The 14,690-nt window shown below is 36.4% G+C and overlaps 2 protein-coding genes and 1 pseudogene across 5 annotated transcripts in view; 1 reads left to right on the forward strand and 2 right to left on the reverse strand.

Moving 5' to 3' along the window:
- LOC122051711 (heterogeneous nuclear ribonucleoprotein A0-like) overlaps window positions 1-14,690 on the forward strand; it is a 34,679-nt gene that overhangs the window by 5,825 nt on the left and 14,164 nt on the right. The window lies entirely within an intron of this gene.
- Window positions 1,925-6,644, reverse strand: LOC122050337 (annotated as a pseudogene).
- On the reverse strand, window positions 6,307-14,481 carry LOC122051714 (solute carrier family 25 member 44-like). 3 transcript variants are annotated; one of them, XM_042612956.1, is made up of 6 exons: window positions 14,300-14,481; window positions 10,632-11,013; window positions 9,345-9,541; window positions 8,239-8,380; window positions 7,057-7,216; window positions 6,307-6,803 (listed from the first exon to the last, which is right to left on the reverse strand). In XM_042612956.1, the coding sequence occupies exons 1-6, from the start codon at window positions 14,359-14,361 to the stop codon at window positions 6,748-6,750; spliced, it is 999 nt and encodes a 332-aa protein (XP_042468890.1). In that variant the 5' UTR covers window positions 14,362-14,481; the 3' UTR covers window positions 6,307-6,747. The 3 variants fall into 3 exon arrangements, with proteins under 3 accessions (XP_042468890.1, XP_042468889.1, XP_042468891.1); XM_042612955.1 differs by having other exon boundaries at window positions 14,322-14,479; XM_042612957.1 differs by having other exon boundaries at window positions 10,632-10,984; window positions 14,322-14,477.

Below are 14,690 nucleotides of genomic sequence, written 5' to 3' on the forward strand. Positions count from 1 at the left end.
CCATAAACTTGGTCTACCCATACATGTGGACAAAAAGTCTACTATACGCTGCAGCCATAATTCTTCCTTCATCTTTAAATCCCTATTATTCACTTCTCAGGCTCTCCTCCCCATGTCAATCAGCAAGTCTTCCTGGTGGGCTTCCATCAACTCCATCATTGTATGCCCCCATCATAGTAGATCAGGATGATTAGTGAAATCAGAATTAGGGGGAAAAATAAAAAAAAATACAACAGAACAATTCCATCTAAAATGTCTAAAATCTTAAAAATGATGCATATTATGTTTCACAATCCTAGATTATCAATAATACATGATAAAATATCAATTAATAAAATTAATTAGGTTAATAACACATAATGCAGCATCATAATTTCAGATGAAGGGTTTTTTAAGCTATATTTGAATATAACAAACCTCTGCAATTGAGGCTGCAATAGCTGCTGCAGCCTGAGTCTGGTGAGAAAGCTCACGTAGATAGCGTCCAAACTTCCGCACAGCAATAGAGATAAGTGGAACTATAACAAGTGCCAACACTGCTCCAAATAGATACCACTAACATTATACATTCATGCAAGCAATGAAAATTTTACCTCTTTATAAATAAATGGAAACAATTGCTAATAGAAATTTTTTTACAAGCCTCATAACAATTTCAGAAGAATCCAATGGAAATAACATGACAGAAAAAATTATATGTTTGGTTGTTTGCTAACAAAATTTTCATTGTCTGAACCATAGGTGAATACTAGAGAGTTCAAAGATGAAAATATATAATCTGAACAAACTTCCTGCAAAGGCATAACTTCCCAAAAATTACCGTGCTTATGGTAAGATCTAACATATTGGTTGAGTTCAAATACAACTCATGGTACTCCTGAGTATTGCAACATCTAAAGGACAAACATTGCAAGAACTTTTAATTTGACTCTGTGAGCACAACTTTGTGAACATAGATAATTTTGTCATTTAATAGTTCAAAATTTGATGGATCAACCTTAGCTTTTTTCACCTTCAACATTTCACTTAGTATATTTTCTATATTCAGTATTCAACATAAACGTCATCAAAGTTCAACATTACTTTGATCTAGTTATACGAAAGACAGATGCATCTCATTGATAACATGTCATAATTCCAGTAAATTTTCAAGGAAAAAAGAACTTGAATAAATAATAAAACTATCACTGCTATGATAAGATACAAAAAAATCTAATAGTTTATTAGAAACTGGCAATTCATGCTTCTCAAGCATATTTAGAACTCACATGTTAATTTCCATGATGTGGAAAACATAAAACCAAGACCAATAAGCGTGGTAGTAATGTTACGCAAAGCCTCCGACAGATTTGTTGTTGCTGCATTTTTTATAATTTGTGTATCTTCAGACAATCTGCTTAGCAGCTCCCCAGTGCGAGTTACATCATAAAATGCAATTTCCTAACAAAATAGATCTGAGGCATTAATAAACAAAATCCATTTATTGGCTGCAGTGTTGAACAAGATGTGAACAAGTATGTTTAACTCACTTGGGTTACAAGATGAGAAAATAAGTCTTTTCTTAGACGAGCAACTACTCTCTCACTGGCAGAGTTAAACAACCATGCTCGCAGGGCCGTACATATTGAACTGAAAGGTTAAACCATCGGTAATACTTTATAATCTATTGTATTTTTCCAATACATCTATTATTTATCATATCATTGTTAAAATCAATTATCAAACTAAAACCACATCTTATAAAACCTGTTGCAAATACAACAATGCAAAATATAAATACATGGAAAATATATCACTGAGGCAATAATCTAAATGTTTACTTTGAAACAAAAATCCAAAATAAGCACAAGAAAAACAAGTGTTAGGTCCAAATAGACATACCCTATGACAACTATCAACACAATATCCACTATGGTATTTTTAACAGCATCTAGAGCTTCAAATTTCTGTTCAGGTTCCTGGACCTCCCTTGAAACGATGTCAATTATCTTCCCACCAAACTTTGGCTGCAACATCATAGGAATAAAAAGTACAATGTGGAGTTCATTAACTATGTCTTTTTGATAAAAATAGTAAAAACTTCAATGAAAATCCCCTTCTCATTTCCATTATATTGGGATCCCAAATTGTTTATTTAAGAAAGACTTATGAAGAAGGTGTTGCTGAAGTGACCCAAAACACAAGTAGGTTGAATAAAGGGTTTAAAATTTTCATTTTACGCTAGGATTTCGGTTCCATGCAAGAATGAAATTGTTCTGATAGCATGTCAGGGTGCTTACATGTGGTGTTTGTGGCACTGAGGATGTAACTTTTTTTCTTACACTCAAATACATATTTAACATAGTATGGATATAGGTATATAATACCTTTTTTAAAAAAATAATTACATGTGAGTATGCAACAACAGCATGAGAAAAGCAATATCTACTTGAAAAAATAACAATTAGTACGTATGTTCATTGTGGCAAAAAGGTGATAACCCTCACCGGGGCCCCTCTAAGGCGCCCTAAGCACATTGGAAGGGAGTAAATCACGGGGTCATTCGGCCAACCGAGTGGCCTACTAGGTGAGGGGGCCTAGCATGGGGTAAACCCCGTGATTCGAACCCGAGAGCTATTGGAGCAAAAGGTGATAATGCTCACCCCACGTGATCCAGTATCGCCGGCCTCCCGGCTAGATACAAGCAAATAAATCACGGGGGGCATTTATGATGGTGTAAGCCATTTTTTTTAAAGAAAAAATTAATAATGAGAAACTATGATTTCCAGGATCAAAACTAGAATGTATGATTTGGTCTTTCTCCTTATCAAGAAGTTCAGATACATATACAACATAATTAACAAATATCTTTTAGGAAAACGAGCCAACGAATACATACAATTAGAATACTTGTTGTGGATGCTATTAATAATGCTATTGTAGCAAGAACAAGTTTCCCTGCATCAGGTTTTGCCTACAAATGAAAGATTGTCAACATACACATCTTTATACTAATTTGAATAACACACAAATGGATTTAGTACTTACCAACTGTAAAATCCTACAGAATGTGACATTTTCTGGCTGATGTGCACAAAATAGTAGTGTTAGTCAGTAACATTCATGAAGAAGAAGCTAACATGGTAAATAGTAAATTGAACAGTTTGGAATCCAAGTTACCTGAATTGCATCACCATGTTCAAGATCTGCCAAAGCACGACTGGAGGAATCCTAAAATTTCAATAAGTAGCATCATTTAAGTCTAGTCAGGTCTAGAAAAATAGCTAAATCGTCCAGATGACATTTTTTTTTTCTAAATGACATTTAGATGGAACACTAACACTGGCAATTTTACACACACACACACACACACGAAATAACTATGAACCAGGAATCCAGGAAAAGAAGACGATACCTCGTGATCAAGCAGCGGTCGCTTTTGGCTTGGTGCGGTCTTGATCCTAAGATTCTTCCCCATCGCGCTCTCCTCCCTGTTTCAAGATCAGATTGCACCTTTAGTGTCCGAAGCATCGTCGGAGTATCATTAATGGAAGGGTCACTCGAATGAACTAACGTTGATGAGTCACAACACCGAGACAGACGGCCAGCAGAGCGAGGTCGCCAAGAAGCGCTGATGCAGTTCGAGATCTAGATTGCCCCAAACCAAAGCACTCCAAGGGTCCAACGTCGACAAACAGGGCTAAGGATTGCCCCCTCGATTGCCGACCAACAGGAAGGCACGACAGCCGGCGAGAGATAGAAGTCCGGAGTCGATGCGTCCGTCTTGGACTCCGCCAAGGACCCGAGGCGGAAGGAACGGCAACGAATAGGTTTATAAAGATTGAAAATCGTGTGGCCCAAGGCGGTGTGTAATATATAAAGACCACACAGCTTTGAAAAGTTTGGAAAAATAAATAAATTTGAGGGGCGAATTAGACGTTTTTTCAAAGAAGAACAAGTGGGGAGACTTTTCGTGTTCCTTTACAGAAAATATCGTCCAAGTGGGGAGAATATCGTCCTGGAAATCCAATTTGCATGTGATCTGATGAACAAGGAAATTTTATATTCGATCTTAAAAGGCCTGTACTCGCTCTGTACGGATGGAAACCATTTTTCTTCGTGGTGTACATTGTCCTACATTTTCATTAAGAATTTTAAACCAATTAAAAATGGCACTCGTATACGATGAAATTAATTGATCCGAGTGCAATCCCTATGCATTGGCGATCAGAATAAATTTAATCAAAAATTATATGTAAAATTAGGGAGAAATACATTATTATGTCCCTCTTATTTTTGAGTTTTCCCACTTATGTTTCTAACATGTTTTTTTTTCCATTTATATCCCTCCTAAATCATTTTTGTTCCCACTTATGTCCCTACCGTTAACTCGTCCGTGAAAATGAAACGGAAGTGCACGTGCTTATAAAAATCCTAAATTAAAGTACACTATTATGTCCCTCTTATTTCTGGATTTTCTCATTTATGTCCCTAAAATATTTTCATTCTCATTTATATCCCTCTTCTTTTATTTTTACTCCTAATAATATCCTCGTCGTTAATTGCTACGTCAATATCAAACGGAAATGACACGCGACATGCACATGACTTTATTCTCTATTGTCACGCGTTTTAGCACCCGCTAGCTTGCAGCAGACTGACATGCCACTGTTCATGGAGAAGAGCTGGTCGTCATGCGTCAGAGGTTTGGGGTAGCAACTCTTTTCGTTGGGAGCATTCCGATTAGTGAGCTTGCTCCTCGAACTCCACCGCACACTGTCGGCATGGCTCCTCAAGTCAATGAAGTCGAGGTCGTTGTATTTGTTGACAACGCAAATGGAAAAGGCTCTTCAACGAAGGTGGCGTGGAGGACACGCTTCTCAGCTAGGAAGGCCGAAACCAATGCGTTGGTGTCCGACCACGACCACACCACGCCCTTGGCTCTGAAGTCTAAGAGGCCGATGAAGTTGGTGTCTCTTCTCGGGAACAATGTCACCACCATCAGACACTTGTCAGCGTTGAGAAGTCAACCTGTTTGTCGATATCTTGGTCCCACATCCCCAATGTCATATTTGTTGTAGTGCTCTTTACAAGTGACCAAGATCTTCCGGTTAGCGTTGCTGAAGCTAAGCGCGCCAGTAGTGAAGCCCTTGACTTGGTCATAGTGGGTGACGCAGAAATTAAATGGTGACGGAGCTCGCTAATGGAGATCGAGAAAATGCTCATGTCGTTATCCCCCCTTGCCCAACCGCTCTCAGGCGGTGATCATGATGTTGTCGGCGTCGATGTAGATGATGTCGTTGACCTACTTGAAGTCGAGGATGATGGGTGGGTGAGCTTCTAGCATCCAATCGTAGATGTGGACCATACTGCCATGGGAGACACATCTTTGGCCGTTAGGATCAGCACGGATGGTTGTCCTGTCACCATGAGTGCAGCAGAAGACTGAGCTAGCAAGTTGGATGCAATTCCCATCGAAGACGCCCCACCGACCGATGCGGACCTTGTCGAGGAGGCCATAAAAGAGGACCTCATGAAAGAGCAACTTCTCGGGCATGTTGGGCGGGATGTAGAGTTCGCCAGTGCGGAGGAGATCAAGGAGCCCAACAAAGCAGGGTGGATTGCGGTTGATAAAGTACTCAGCCTCCTCTGACTGTCGGACGCTCCACAAATCATCGAGGGTTTTGAGTCAGAATTTCCAGACGTTTTGTCTGATATTGACGTAGCGTTAATTAATGGCGAGGATATTATCAGGAACAAAAATAAAAGAAGAGGGATATAAATGAGAATGAAAATATTTTAGGGACATAAATGGGAAACCCCAGAAATAAGAGGGACATAATAGTGTACTTTAATTTAGGATTTTTATAAACACGTGCACTTCTGTTTCATTTTCACGGACGAGTTAACGGTAGGGACATAAGTGAGAACAAAAACGATTTAGGAAGGATATAAATGGGAACGAAAACATCTTAGGGACATAAGTGGGAAAACTCAAAAACAAGAGGGACATAATAATATATTTCCCCTAAAATTAGGTATTAGGTAAGCACCTACTTAAAAAAGATACGTATTCTTTTGCTTTAAAAATAATATGTAAGAGTAGGTTTTAGGTTGCCTCGTCACTAAGAAGACATGGTTAAAGTTTTGGTAAAAAAAGATAAATAATTTTGGAGAACTCAATCAAACAATCTCATTGTTCATTCTTAACTATACCATATTCCCTTTATAATATTAATAATGTTTGTCCGACTAATCAAATATTAAATTATCTATGATCAAACAATTCCTCCCTAGTCCAAACATCCATTTCAGACTGAATGATCATCAGACAAAATGGTATAACATATTTTGTTGGGAAATAGATTGCTGTGTAGCTTTAGTACCGGGCTAGATCACAAAGAATTTCCATCTCACACATTGTTTATTACACTTTATGAAGCATCTGTTCATCACTTGCAGTAAAAGAATTACATGGGAAAGGAGAAGAAGCAATAGGTCTTGGGTATTAGTACAACAATGGACGGCAGTCAACTGAGTGCTCTGAAATAAAAGACGAACCCAGATGATGAATTTACCGTCGAATCGAGCTTTCATGAAATGTTACTGATCAGTACTGCCAAATGAAATTTGATGGGTACACAAATGACTTGCAGATCATCCATCGGCCTCAGCAATGAATCTCAATATTTAACCGAAGCAGATTAGGATTATATAATATGCTGACTGCGGAGATGAAGTCTTTCTCTATGGTACAATGGTAACTCACTAATTTGAACGTGATGATGAAACTGATGTATCTTCAGTTATGAGACAGATCCTCTCTGGAACAAAAAGAAATGCAGAATAAGAAACTTGCGAAGTTCTGTAGGATTTTCTGTATATTCTATTATTCAAGAAGATTTTCTGTAAAGTATTAATGCTCCTAAGTCAGCTTCCACTGATTAGGGAATAGGAAATCCAACAGAAGCAGAATTAACTCCTTTAGGGTTGTTAGTAGTAGCATACCCCACATAAAATTTCAGGGCTAAATTAAAAATTATAGAAAAAAAAATTGAAGAAAACGAATCTTCTTACTCAGATATTCGTATGAAACTATCATTGAGCTACCCCATGCTGATATGGTCAAAAATCTTGGACCTAATCCCCTATAAAAGCCTCTCCATCCATCTTCACTAATCAATCTTTTGATAACTTCTCTTATATTTTGTTTTTGCATATTCATATTGTTCATAACCTGCAAAAAAGCAAAACAAAAAAATAGAGAAATAACTTGTCATACGAGAAAAAAAAAGAACAGAAATGTATTGTCAGAGAAAGCCAATGTATCAAATGAAGACATGCTTCTGAAGAGAAGATGGGGGCATCCATCGTCACTGAATATGCTACACAGGGGATCTGTTATACGGCAGCACCTTAACCAAGAATGTTCTCTATATTAAACAACCACTTTTAGTAATCTATACTATGCCTACTTCAGTGAGTGTTAGTAGACTTGGTAAGGTTATGTCTTTGTCAAATTCCCTGAATAAGTGTCATTTTTTTAATCTTTTATGACTTTATGTATTGTAAGAGAATAAACATAGTTATCATATTCTGATGATAACTTACAGCAAACAAGTGAGGATGACTAACCGTAACACAACAAAAAAGGCAAGTCCAAGAGACAACTTAAAAACCTAAATGTGGTGGATTGCAACATCATATTTGTTGGTCATTCAGGCCATGTCATATCGTGCTGGTGGATTGCACAATACTGCTAAAAATTGAACAGTGGATCAGTTCTTATGAATTAATATCAATCTGATGATGCATGCCCATTGATCTAGCAAACACACTAGAGCAATGGCAAAGTAATAATATCCAAGTCCACAAAGTCTCTACCTGTAGGAACAAAATTATATGCAGGGTCTTTTACGCTGCCAACGAGCACCAGTAGATGCTGATTATATTGGATGGTAAATTATAATTAGTCATGAGTAAATTTGTCTGCCTGATGGAGACAAACTGTAAAGGATTGTCCATGTCTATATCACCAAACACAATTTATAGTAGAACTGGAAAGGTTTGAATCTCACAAAGTTATTCACATTCATGTTTCAAGCTCTTCGTTGGCATCACCCTGCAGACCAAGTGTGCTACCAATATGATGCTGAATTATAAATTATATTAAGCACTATAATGTAATCAAGTTTTGAGGTTTTCTAGTATCCATTAGCAAGATTTTTTTTATAAACAATCCTCTTTGAAGATCAATACCTGCAACCGCGTCTTAATTGTGTCAAGAGGGGTTGTTATGCAAGATGTCATAGCGCCTGCCATAACACCACCAGCTGCTTGAACACTAACAATCTTCCACTGGCTAGGAACACTTGCGTTGTCATTCCCATGACTTAGGAGCCTGCACATGACAGAAAATATATGTATATAATTCATGCAAAATGACAATATACAAAGAAATAGTCAGACAAATGAAAAATGTATTGCACTGATGTCTAGAATATATGCCTATGGTTAAAGGAAGAGGGGTCTATACATAATCATAGGCATAATTAAGTTTTCAAACTGTCAGACAAACTAGTAAGCTCTTCCTTACCTCATCCATATAATATTTAACCTCCTGTTAAATACGTGTATATATAGAGAAGTGAGAATATCAAACTTATAAGTAGATATACACATCCCAATATTGCCACCAAAGAAGTTACGAGGACACTAATCAGATATACTCACTTCATGGCAGGAATATCAACAATTGGGAACATGTGCAAGATTGTAGATTGTTTGACGAAGAGAAGGCACATTGTGGGTTGATGTTCTAAAACATTGTCATTCATAGAAAGATGTTCTAAAGCTTATACACATCACATGAAAAGCAAGATAAAATGGCAAAATCATTGATTGGACACTAATCATGGCTTTGCTCAAGTCTGTTAAAAGCAGGGAATCAAATAGTCGTAAAGATCAAGATGTAAAGTAAAATCTTAGTCATCAACAGTGTCATTCATCACAATGCAAAGTTCTATCCCTATTGTTTAGGGGCATTGGCCATTGCTCAATATACAGAAACATAATGAACATGCATAAAACGTTTCCTCTGAATATGCCATTTGCACTTGATAGGACATCCAAGCATGAATTAAAAATATGCAACATATATATTTAAAGCAATTTGCTATCTGCAAATTTTTCGACGTGAATGAGTTTGATACAAAAACTTTTCCTCCAATATTCCAATTGCACTTGATAGGATATCCAAGCATGAATTAAATATGCAACATTTTAAAGCAAGAAACATTTGCTATCTACAAGTTTTTTGACATAAATGAAATTTAACTTTGCTTTCACATGAGGGAACGTCTTACTTCCACATGATTTGCTGGCTTGTTCCATAACTTGCCCACCATACAGCACTAGAAGGAGAATATGTAATAACGGATAGGCCAAATCCTCTGTAAAGTCCTCGGATTCCTTCAGTCTTAATAATGTGTTGAACGACATCAAATCCACCATTATACTTTGTGAAACCAGAGTAACCTTGCAGCATCAACTTTTGGCTAACCTAACAAAATACGGCCTTATCAAAGATACAATAACCGAGCCTTATCCCACTAGGTTGGGTCGGAACAGCCTTATCAAAGATGAGAACAAAAAATGTTTTTTTTTGTTTATTCTTTGTCACCTCTTAAATCATAGTAAATCAGTAAACTCAAGATTTATAGGAAGATGAAGTCACATGAAATTCTCAAAAATAGCTTGTAACTATAAACTTTAGAATGGACTGAACTGTAAGATTAAAAGAAACCAAATAAAGCTAGAGCACATCCAAAAGGAACTATAATCTAAGATCCTATTCACTTGAAGGCAAAATGGTGGGAAGAAAAGATGAAGGAATACATGTAGAAAGATAATTTAAAGGGAACAAGAGATGATATGGGATATGGCAGGGAGGGCATTTCCATCCCCATGTAATCTCTAGAGCAGGGTTGGCTATAGGATAAAGTTCTCTTTCCTATCCTACACTGCAGGCCATGAAGTTTAGCTATTGCATAAGGCTCAACAGTACGTAATATAGAGAATGTCAATGGAGAATGGATAAAGAGCAATATCTTTAAGCTATAAGAAAAGCGAATTTGTAACTAAAATCTGGGCACAGTTTGGGGGAGCAACCTGACTTTGGTGCCAAGCCATTCCTCTTGGTAGAATTAATTTATTGTGCAGAAATTTCTCAAATCACAAACGCCCCACTGCTTATGTCTTAAATGTGCCCACAAACTTAAGTTGTCCAAATCACATATCTGCAACACCATCAGTTCCTAACCAGACTATCTTGCAAGGTGAAAATTGATTTGTGTCATTGCTTGGTACAAAAATCAGAACCAGTATGTTTATTTTTCAGAAGCATCTGAGAAGGCCAAAAAAAGCTACCGATCTAAGAGGAATAAAATCGAACATCTTAAATTCATATATATCCTCTACTTAGTCTATTTTGGTTTTAGCCGGATACAATATGTACTTGAGAAAAGCATGCGCAATGTCAAATAGTAATAGTTTAAAATGTCACTAACTGAAACTCAAACGTGAGCAGGTAATCTTGAGTGACAAACTTCTGGGTAGATTTAAGAAATTTTACTACATAAGAACTAGCATACCACATCAACAGGAACAAATACAGCCTGGGAGCATAGAGATGCTGACATGCCAGCAATGCCATTTGATATAGCAGCTTGAACAGGTTGGGAGAGCTTAAATGGTTCGACCAATTTCAATGAAGCTGCTTTTATTGTTTCCAGAGAAGTGAGGAAAACAATCCTAGCAGGAATAGCTCCAGTAATAACTGTGCCAAAGCCCCTGTAAAGACCAGTTACACCATCTACCTTCAGAATATTTCTGAAAGTCGAAAATGCATTGTTCTTGAGAACATCATTTGAAGCAACCTGCATCCTGGTCTTTACAAGAGAGAGTGGATACAAAGCCAATGTAACGCCACTAAAAATTCCTGCTCCTACAACATAGAACTTAGTTTTGTTGAGCCTGAAATAGGAAAAGGTTAGTAATTAAGATTTATCTAACTGATGAGATGTGAATTAGAGGCAAATAACAAACACAAAATGCTAATTAAACTAATTGGAAAATCATGGTCAACGGAAAATATGAAATATTTCAGTTTTCTAATATTTACTACAATGGAAAATGATAGTCAACACAAATTTTCTTTTGGTCAATGGAAAATATTAGTTTTTTTTTCAAGGAAAACAATTTTACATAGACAGAACAAAAGTCATTTTCCTGAAACTATATGCTTTAGAAATCTGAAAAATAATTTTTTGTGAATGAAGGGAGCCTAACGGGAATACGAAAAGAAAGATTTCATGGAAATATCTCAATCTTCACATGGATATAGCAACTAAGTGTCAGACAATTAAAACTCTGATCAAACAAACCAGTTAATGCAAGAAGATCAATTATTTCAGACGAAAAATGAAAAAATGGATGGCCAGGAAATAAAATGGATGGCCAGGAAATAAAATGGATGGCCAATCAACTTGAAACATTCAAAATTAGGAATGCCTTTCTTCACATATCTTTCTGCTACTGCTGAATCCACTATCCACTTATGATAAAATTACCAATGATGGTTCTCTTGGTCATGTACCTTGTAGTGAATATAATTGTCAGATTGTCAACTTGAAAAATTACTACTTTGTCAATTTATAAAAATATATCTACTTCTCTATTATTTTTTTTTCCTGATACTCTTCATTCTGATATATAAGGTCAACAAAAGTTGAATTCCTTTATTATGCTTTATTTGTTGACTTCACTCGGTATACATAGGTCTTTCTTCTTAAATCACATTTTGCAGTTTTCAAACTTTATCAGTCTGTTAAAATGGTTGTTAGTAAATTCTCCACCCATATGAAAATCTAATGCACAGATCCTAGTGGAGCCTATTTAATGACTTCAAAACCTTTCTAAAACAAGAAGATACCTGAACTCAACATCCGTGCCCCTATACTCTCCAACCAAATATAGTTATTGAACACAAGCATAGGCACATAACTGAGACCTCTAGAACTATGCTTCTACCTACCTCTATCCCTAAAGAATTTTAAGGAGAATCTATTGTAAGCATTGCCTGCCTAGTTAATAGGTTTCCCTCATCAGTTCTAGACATGGATACTATTTCTTAAGTTATACTCTATTTATTCTCACCTTCATGCTTTTGATCCTTCTCATTGTCTTCTCACTCCACCATAGGAACTAAGTTCTTTAGCTCATTCGTCCATGTGTGTCTTCCTCAGGTATGTCATCAAACCATAAGGCTAGCATTGTTATAATCTTTGGGAACAAAATTTGTTCACAATTGTCTCAAACCTAGAGAAACAACACCTTCAAATAAATTTTCCATGAATGATTTCTTTTTTGAAGGCAATGATCAGACTCTACTTTAAACACTTTCAACACCTAGTGGAGATCTCAAAATCTCTTCAACAAATGATGTACCAACATCCTCTATGTTGTAGCATCCAACAAGAGCTCAAAAAGCCAACGTTCAACTACAAGGTTATGAAAGATATTTTTTCATTACTATTTTTCTTTCTCATTATAGCTTTATTTCTTTTAAATAGGCTTCTAATAACCTTGTTTGATAGAAGACAATCAACGAAGAGTTGGATGTCTTGATGAAACATCACACTTCGGACTTAGTGAACTACCTCCACAAAACACAACCATTGGGTGTGAGTGGATATTCAAAATTTAAACAAAAGAAAATGACACCATTGATCAACATAAATCCAATTGTATGTGAAAGGCTATAATCAAGTAATAAGATCTTTGTAGAGATATCTAGGCGTACTTCCCTATGAAAAACTTATTATCACGACTTTTATTGACCATTGACCACTCCATCAATTCGAGATAAAAAACTATCTTCTTGAATGGAGATCTTGTAGAAGAAGCTTGCATACAGTTAGTAATCATTTACTCATTAACTATGTCACTTCCACAAAGCACTTCATGGCTCCTGCTTGGCTTGAAAAAATCAGTAGTACCATGACTTCCCGCTTCTAAGGCAGTTCATGTGATACAACGTTATTTATTCACAACTTTTACCAATGGACTATGGTTCTTTATATTGATGATATAGTTATAATAAGTGATGGTTCTATGAGCATTGACAAACTATAAAAATCTTTCAGTGGACTTGGCATTTTGAAAACTTTCAAAGCATTGAAGTCTCTCATACCTCAACAAGCATAAATACCCCTCAAATCAAATATGTGTTTGGCCAAACAATGTGTGATAAAGACTATTGGATGATAAAGTTGTTTGAAGTTGTCTCAACCCATTAAAAACCAACACAAAATTAGGGAATAATAACTACAACCTCTCACAATGCAATTTCTTATAGAGAACTTGTTGGTGGGTCTGTCTCATCATCACTATCCATTTCCCATGCTAGTCATATAGTGAGTTGATTTATCTTAGTCCTTCACATTGCCCATTATGATGAAGTGCTTTGCACATTGCATTTTGTAAAAGGACATTAAAAATTCAGGCATTCTTTACCAGTCCCTCACTTCACTATCCATATGGGTATTTTATTATGCTAGTTGGGCTAGTGAAATACATGACCAAAGATTGACTACTAAATTCAGTATTCTTTTCGGAAATTATCATATATTGGAAAAGTATGAAACTGATAATTGTATCCCTAAAAGTTGAATATCGTATCATTGCCAACATCGTCTCCAAAGAAATTTGGTGGCATCATCTACTCAATAAGATGAGTGTCACATCCTCATACTCCATTTATTCTGATAATAGTCAAAGAGTCATACAACTGAACATAATGATATCTGCATGCAAGAACAACTCAATTGGAAGACATACTAACGAAACCTCTTGTTGTTCCTTGTCTTCAAATTCGTTTGTTATAAACTCAATTTAGTCAAACACCCGCTCTCAGATTGAGTAGACTACAAAGCAATGAGATGTGGTATTTTCCGCTTCCAGTTGCAAATTAGAAATCTGAAATCATCAGTAATAGCAAAAGCGGCTGCAGGCGAAAGCACAAAATGTGCCAGCCGAATAACCTAAATTAACAAACCTAGAATTTGAAGAAGAATTAGGCAAAACAGAAAGCACCGACAAAGCGAGTTGGAAAGGGATTAAAAAAACAATCCAGATCTCGCTAGGAAATAATAAAAAATAAATATCTCAGATTATGCAATCAAGCATTGAGGAAACTGAGTCTGATGCCGCAACAAGATCAAACATGAAAAGGAATGGAAAAAAAAAACAATTTCGATACCGGGAAGGAGGAGAAACTTTACTTGTCCCAATTGATCTCTGTCTGGTAAAAAGATTGAACATTAGGGGCAGCGATCTCCCTCGACTCCATTCGCCTCGTCTTCGAATACGATGAGATCAAAGAAACGAAGCAGACAACTCCCGTGAGAAAATAGAGATCACTTGCAAGAACGCGGTACGAAGAAATTGAAGCCGACTTGGAGACGCCATATAAAGTTGCGGGTTTGCCAAACGGGATCCCATCCAAGTACACACCGTATCAAAATAAAATTGGACGGTCCATGGTTCCAACATGGCCATTCGATAAAAAAATAAGAATAAAATATTACATTTCGACGATCTTCTCGACAATTATACTTGGAGAGAATCTTTTTTCTTTAATATTTTTATAC

This window comes from Zingiber officinale, chromosome 3A, assembly GCF_018446385.1.
Source record: "Zingiber officinale cultivar Zhangliang chromosome 3A, Zo_v1.1, whole genome shotgun sequence".
Classification (NCBI taxonomy): domain Eukaryota; kingdom Viridiplantae; phylum Streptophyta; class Magnoliopsida; order Zingiberales; family Zingiberaceae; genus Zingiber; species Zingiber officinale.